This window comes from Chrysochloris asiatica, unplaced genomic scaffold (genome assembly GCF_000296735.1).
Source record: "Chrysochloris asiatica unplaced genomic scaffold, ChrAsi1.0 scaffold00003, whole genome shotgun sequence".
In the NCBI taxonomy this organism is placed as follows: domain Eukaryota; kingdom Metazoa; phylum Chordata; class Mammalia; order Afrosoricida; family Chrysochloridae; genus Chrysochloris; species Chrysochloris asiatica.
The window spans coordinates 27,758,915-27,766,106 of record NW_006408521.1 but is presented as its reverse complement, the minus strand read 5'-3'; the positions used below and the strand labels follow the sequence as shown (position 1 = coordinate 27,766,106).

The following is a 7,192-nucleotide window of genomic DNA, read 5'->3' as shown; positions in this document are numbered from 1 at the left end:
CTAGTAGTACTCCACCTCTTCACTCTCAGGCTCCTCCTCAGGAAGCGCACTCATGGAGCGAAGCTGGGGGATGTCTGTGGAATTCAGCTGCTCTGCAAACACATGTGGGTAAAGGAGAAAGCTGTTGGTGGTCACATTTCCCAACGGGAAAATCATGCTTGTATGTGCACACTCACACACATTAATGAGCCCTAATCCACTACCAACCGACCAGCCCCAAATTCAGGACTCCCCCTTACCCGGTGTGAGCATTGTCAGGCTAGCCTGGGCCTCCACCTGTCCCCGGGCATTGTGGGCAAGACAGCGATAAGTACCCTCATCACTGAGACGCACAGCCTGGATCTGCAGCCAGCCTGTCACTTCAAACCTCTGGGGTCCCCCCCTAAACTGGAGCCAGAGAAGGAGTCAGCAGGGTCCTTCAAGAGAAATACTGGACTATCAGAGGGAGGTCTATTTTCCCTGGCCCTACCTGCACAGAGATGTGGGGGTCATCTCCTGGCAGTTGGATGTCCAGGCCATCTTTCCTCCATTCAATGGAAGCCATAGGGTAGGCAAAAACTTCACAGCCAAAGATCACGTCCTGTCCCATCACAGTCCAAATGTCATATGGGTGTGACACGATTTGAGGCTCTGGGGATGGAAGTGGCCGGCCTGAGAACAGGATAGCACATCCAGCCCAGCAAAGACCAGATACAGAAACCAATGCAGACATGTTTGTGGGGACATATATATTGAGGTACATATGCAGCCACACACATACTCAAATAGGCACACACAAATATTGATTCAGGTACACACAGGGTACAAAAGCAGATAGTGTGCATGCAAAAACACACCCAGAGTCACACGGAGACCATACACAACCAAGCACACAGACCCACATCTCAGCTTGGCAGCAACACTCTGTCCCTGACTGCTCCCCTGTCCTCATTCCACCCTGAAGTTCCCCATCCTGCCTGGCTGGTAAATGACACCTCCCTTCCATCCCCCTCCCCCCTTTCTAACCAGGTCTGGTTTCCAAAGCCCAGAAGAGCAGTCCCGTCCCCACCCCACCCTCTGGAGGGTCCACGTGGCAAAGACAGAGAATCTGAAACCCAGTCTGGGTGGCTGGCAGGAAGCCTGGAGGAAGAAGAAAGAAAGGGAAAGTGTTGGGACCCCCACTAGGTGTTTGCTTTCCTGACTGTCCCAGCCAAGCCAGATCAGCGGGAGCACTAGCTCAGAAAGTGAAAGAAAACGTGAGGCCAGAATGGCCCTCACCCCCTATATGTGCAGAAGCAGGCAGACAGGACACTGAGGTTGCTCTCCAAATCTATCCAAACAAAAACCTGACTGCATCTCAGGGAGCCCAAGTCCTGGTGCCTGGGCTCTAGGTGGTCTGGGGAAAGTTTGGGTGGGGGTAGGGAGGATGAGGGTTTTATTCCTTCTCAGTTTTGAGGTCAACCATTGGATATGTGCCTGCTACCTCAGCGACCAGGTCCCTGGAAGCTGGATCTGGAGCATTCTGGAGGCTCAGCGCATGCTACAGCTCAGGGACCACACCTTCACTGCGGACCGGCATCAGGAGCTGGTTCTGACACTGGACTCTAGACCTCTTTCGCCACCACCCTGCCCCCGCGTTCAACCGTCCCCGCTTCATGTTTTTTTGCTCAGTTGTCAAGAAGAGACTACTTAGAAGCTGGGTAGTACAGAAAGCCCACGTGCTAGGGGTAGGGGCCCAGGCCACGCGTACCGGACTCGCAGGGCCCCTGGTGAGCCACGGTAAGGTTGGCATCGGGCCGAGCGAGGGCCACCTCCTGCAGGCGGCAGATTTGTGCGTAGGTGCGGCCATCCGAACCGCAGAGGGGATGCTGTGAGCGGCAGGCACACACCGGCTCCGGCACCTCACCACGGCTCAGGTCTCCACCTGTGTCCAAACGACACTCAAGCTGCTCGCCACAGTGCCCATAGAAGTGAGCACTGGGGTCCAGATCGCAGAGCTGCCCCTCGAGGTTGGCGCATTCCCAGCAGCAGCCGCACGTGTCCCGCACCCGGCCTGCCAGGCAGCCCAGTGGCGCAGCGCACTCTTCCGGCTGACAGGGTGCACAACCCTCGCCTTCCACCAGCAGCCGTAGCCAGCTGCGCCGCAGGTAATCCGGGCCTGGGGATGGTCGGGCGCTGATCTGAAGCAGCGACCGCACCAGCAGCAGTAGCAGGGGCAGAGACAGGACAGCTACAGCCGACCGAGGCATTGTTAGCAAGTTTGTGGTCCACTGTGGGGGAGGGGGGGGAGGGTGAGAGGGGAGGAAAGCCAGGTCAGGAGGTCAGAGTGATGCCTGTGCTCAAAGGCTGACTTTACTGCTCCTGTACCAAAACTTAACCCTGGCATTCCCTCTCTTCCTCTCAGTCTGGGCTCCTCCCCTTGCTGTTGTTAAGTGCCCAGAGTCGATTCCGACTCATAGTGAGTAGGTTCCAAGTGTACAGAGTTTCCAAGGAGCGGCTAGTGAGTTTGAATCACTGAACGACCGTGTGGTTCAAACCGACCTTGCTGTCGGATGCTTTATCCCAAAGGGCCACAGCAAGATCCCTCCCCTGCTACCTTGGAATTGAAGTAGACCTTCAATTGATGTGACTCTATTAATGCCATATCATTAGGCCGGGTAGCTATTGAAAGGGATTGGGAGCTGGAGAGAGGGAAAAGGAAGGGTTAATAAAGCTCAGGCACCCTCCCACATACACACACAATTACCACCACCACCACCACCACAATCAAACTCTCAGCAGTGAATGGGAATGGTAGCTTCCAGAAGTACAGCATTGTTCAGGGGAGTGGAAGGCGCATGGGAATAGGAAAATGATACCCCTTGCCCGGGGCCTGGGGTCCAGGGCGCTCACCCAGTATTCAGGACTAGGCCTTTCGGAGCAGCCGCGACTCCTGTCCCAAAAAAGGAGATGGAAAGAAGGCAGAGGCACGCAGAGGGCCAGCCAAAGGATCTCTGAGAGCCCACAGATTTGGGTTTAGAGAGCAGCTCCTCCGCCCCCTGTCCCGCCCATCAACGTCGCACACTGCTCCCCACCCCCCTTGTTCTGAGGTTGCCAATTTTATGCAACCACAGGGGACCCTCCCGACCACTTTCCCCTAGCCTGGTCCAAAGTAAAATTGAGAGCAGAGTAGCTCACAAGTAACCGGACACCAAAACTGGGAGAGGGAGGTCTGCTAGAACTAGAGAAGGGAATGCGGTGGAGGCTTGAAAGAGGTGGCTGGGAAGTGAAGAGTTGGCTGAACGGCCAGGCCCTTTCCCTTATAGACACTGGTGTCTGCTAGAGTAGCAGCATAATGGGGGAGTTGGTTGGTGCCCTAGTGCCCAGTCTTTTTACTTGAATGTCTCACAGCTGCTGGAGGGTAGAACCAATCAACGTCCTCTCCCCGCAGCCCAGGGCCCGCTTCCCAGGAGTGAAGGCTGAGGCTCAGAGATTCAGCCTTACATCTGGCCTCCTCCACCCTCCCCGCATCCGGCAGGTGCTTCAATCCGAGGTTGAACCGGATGATTAGAAGCTGGATCCGACTACAGGCCGCTGGGGAAGGCAGACGGGTGCCCCCACAGCGGGCGTCGCTCCAGGTCAAGGATTATAGGTTATCGCTGCTAGAATGGCAGGGCCGGAGGCACTCTATCCCCGCTGCCACCACCAACGCCAACGTGGCACTTTAGGGTGAAGGCTGGGAAGGGAGCTTTCCTGGAGGCTAGCCCACCCTATCGGGGGTCGGCCAGGCTCCACCCTGGCCTGTCCTAAACTGTCTACAAAAGCTTAACTACAGAAAGGTCTGCCCCGGGTTTGCTTTGGTAAGGGGGCGGTCATTTAACTCAGGCCCCGCCTCCAGCTGTGTGGCCTGTGCAGGAGATGCCCCACCCACCCTGAAGTCCTGGGTGGGGCTCGGGCTTGAGACCGCCCCATAGGAGTAGCTCCGCATGCGTACTAGAGCCCTGGAGAGTCCGCCTCCTAGATGTTACTCGCGACTAACCCTTCGATAGAGCACACCCAAAACTCAACTAAGCCCTGTCACTTAGGGGCGCAGACTCCGCTCCCAGTCAGCGGGGTTCCGAACCCGGTGGGTGAGGCCTAGCACACAGTCACCTCGGTTTCTAAAAGTCAATGGCAGTACGGGATGCGAACTTCACGCGAGGTCTCTTAACTGTCGCGAGAGTCAGAACAGGAAGTTTAGGAAGTCAAAACAAAAAAAGCCCGGGGGGTTTTAAACAGAAAAGAATGGGCGGAGCCACGCGTGTTCTTGTTGTCGTTAAGTGCCGCAGAGTCGGTTCCGACTTATAGCGACCCTGAATAGGGTTTCCAAACAGCGGGTGGTGAGCTTGAGCCGCTGATTTTACAGTTCAAACCGACCTTGCAGCCCAGCCCATTAACCCATAACGCCACACTAGGACTCCTGATTTCATCTTGTTGTTGTTAAGTGCCGTGAGTCGATTCCGACCCATAGCGACCCTGTAGAGGGTTTCCAAGGAGCAGCTGGTGAGCTTGAACCACCGACCTTGCAGTTCAAACGACTTTGCAGTCTGACGCATTAGCCACAGCCCACACCAGGACTTCCCTGGTTTCATAGTTGTGTGTCATTCTTTGTCTTTAAGGGCAATTGAAGTGTCGGTCTAGAGCAGAAGTGAACTATAAGAAACCCTGAGGACACTAAACTAGAAGGTTGTTGTCAAGTTGGTTCAACTCAGCTCTGTTGGAGCCCATTGTTGTAGCGATGTGTCAATTCATCTCACTGAGGGTCTTTCTCTTTTTTGCTGACCTACTTGACCAAGCTTAATGTCTTTCTCTAGGAACTGCTCCAGCATGATAACATATCCAAAGCACGTGAGACAAAGCATTGTCATTCTCACCTCTAAGGAGCATTTTGGATGTACCTCTTCCAAGACATATTTATTCATCCATCTGACAGCCCATGATATGTATATTCGATATTCTTTGCCAAAGTAGAGGGTTTGTTGTTGTTAAGTACTGTCGTCGGTTCTGACTCATAGCGGCGACCCTGTTTAGGGTTTCCTAGGAGCAGCTGGTGAGTTTGAACCGCCGACCTTGCAATTCAAACCGAACTTGTGATCCAGCACATTATTCTACAGCGCCTGTTGTTGTTGTTGTTGTTGTTGTTGTTATGTGCCATGGAGTCGGTTCCGACTCACAGCGACCCTGGACAGGGTTTCTAAGGCTGTTAATCTTTACGGGAGCAGAACGCCTCGTCTTTCTCCCACGGAGCAGCTGGTAGTTTCGAACTGCTGACCTTGCAGTTTGCAGCCCGATTTGTATCCACTACGCTAATTTGGGTGAAGGGAAAGGCAAAATACAATAAGGGGGAGGCCAGCACAAAAGAATTAAGGCAAAGGAAGACATTGGAAGAGGCACAAGAGTTAAAGGCAAGAGAGGTGAATACTAGTACATATACAATCTTGCAATAACAGTAATAACAATAATCTACCAGTGGATACATAGAAACAAGCTAAACAGGTATAGGAAGGCGAATGGGTCTACACTCAAGAATATATAGGTTTGACAGGATGTTTCTACATAATGTATTTAGATGTGCTGCAGATATCCGTGAATACAGTAGAGCATATGGGGGTGAAGTTATGAAAATTTAGCAATAATCAAACACCTTGAGGGAATGAGTCACTAGGTCTGGAGGATTAAGACTGTAGTCTCTCCCCAGGCAACAGCTGAGTCGTGTGGGAAGGGATGCATCTACTGCATCTAACAATTAAGGCAGAACTGAAGTCAATGTTCCGGGAAGTTCTTCCAAAACAAGGGCAACTGTCTGTAGAAGATATAAACACAATGGTGCTATGTAAACCCAAACTTCTGCCCTTAAAATCTCTGACTTTGGAAAAACTGGACAAAATGCAGCAAGCAGCATAGGATATAATTCATCAACAAGAAATGGCAGAAAAGGAAAAACCGCCAATAACCCACTAATGATTTAACACCACCACAAACACCCTACCAAAACACCCCAAGATGGATAAAACCTACATTATGAATTTAAACACTTTGGTTTGCATTGAACACAAGTAATTAAAATGCTTTTATCCCAATTTTATGACTTTTTACCCAAGTCAAGCTTTTGGAATTGACAAAATTATTCAACATTCCTATTGTCGGTTTTACAGATAATATTCACAGAGGTGGCTAAATGCATCTTCTATCTACAAATCTTGCATAAGGTGTTAGTTCGTGTTGTTCTTGTGGTGCTGTGGGCTTAATGCGCTGGACTGAAAAGTCAGTTTGAACCACAAGGTCAGCAGTTCAAGTTCACCAGCCACTCCTCAGAAACCCTATACAGGGTTGTTGTGGGTCGGAACCAACTCGACAGCACTTAACAACAGCAACAACAATAAAAATATATATTTGTATGTATTATTTTCCACCAACTTTTGTCATATTAAAAGGCTGTCTTGCGTAACTGATCCAATCGGTAATGGCAAAACAAGTTTCTCAAAATAAATTTGATGTTTAAAAAAAAAAAGACTGTAGTCTCAGGGGATATCAAAGTCAATAAATAGCACAACATAGTCCCTTAAGAAAATATTCTATATCCTACGTTGGAGAGTATTGAGTGGGGTCTTAAAAACTTGCAAGCAGCCATTTAACTCTTGCAACTCTGTCTCTCCACATCAAAAGCAAAGAAGAGTAAAGAAAACCAAAGACACAAGGAAGCAATTAGTCCAATGGACTAATGGTCCACGTAGATCTCAGCTTCCACGACCCTGAGACTTGAAACCCTAGATGGTGACCACTACATACTGCTCTGAAAGGGATACAATAGAGGTCTTGGATAGAGTGGGTGGAAAATGTGGAACAAATTTCAAAATCCTAACAATGACTGGATAGAGACTGGTGGAACCCCCAAACTATGGCCCTTAGTCACCCTTCAAACCTGGACCTGAACTTGCCCCAATGACTCAACTTTCATTCAAACAGTAGACAGGCCTGCAATATGAACAGTAACACCAGGGAGGTATGCACGCCTTAGAAAAATCAACCATACAGGATCAAAGAACAAAGTTCAGATGGTAGGAAGGGACAGGAAAGGAGGATGAATAGAAATGGTAAAAATAGGGAAGACATGGTAAGAGTGCTAATACACTGTGGGGATCGCAGTCAATGTATAGTCACTGTTAAACAGAAAACAAATTTGCTGTAAACTTTG

The 7,192-nt window shown here is 50.5% G+C and overlaps 1 protein-coding gene and 1 pseudogene across 1 annotated transcript; one reads left to right on the top strand and one right to left on the bottom strand.

Annotated features, from left to right (window-relative positions):
• Nucleotides 1-2,228, bottom strand: KAZALD1 (Kazal-type serine peptidase inhibitor domain 1). Its single transcript, XM_006831258.1, has 4 exons — nucleotides 1,730-2,228; nucleotides 470-630; nucleotides 240-387; nucleotides 1-92 (listed from the first exon to the last, which is right to left on the bottom strand). Exons 1-4 carry the CDS (start codon nucleotides 2,226-2,228, stop codon nucleotides 1-3), a joined length of 900 nt encoding a protein of 299 aa, XP_006831321.1.
• Nucleotides 2,229-5,721: 3,493 nt separating this feature from the next.
• Nucleotides 5,722-5,958, top strand: LOC102828315 (annotated as a pseudogene).
• The last annotated feature ends 1,234 nt before the right edge of the window (nucleotides 5,959-7,192 follow it).

Excerpts from the sequence above, each read along its gene's own strand:
- KAZALD1 (XM_006831258.1), bottom strand. The coding sequence starts at position 2,228 with ATGCCTCGGTCGGCTGTAGCTGTCCTGTCTCTGCCCCTGCTACTGCTG. Across the intron at positions 388-469 it reads ACCCCCACATCTCTGTGCAG|TTTAGGGGGGGACCCCAGAG; the intron begins GTAGGGCCAGGG and ends CTCTGGCTCCAG. Across the intron at positions 93-239 it reads CCTGACAATGCTCACACCGG|AGCAGCTGAATTCCACAGAC; the intron begins GTAAGGGGGAGT and ends ATGTGTTTGCAG.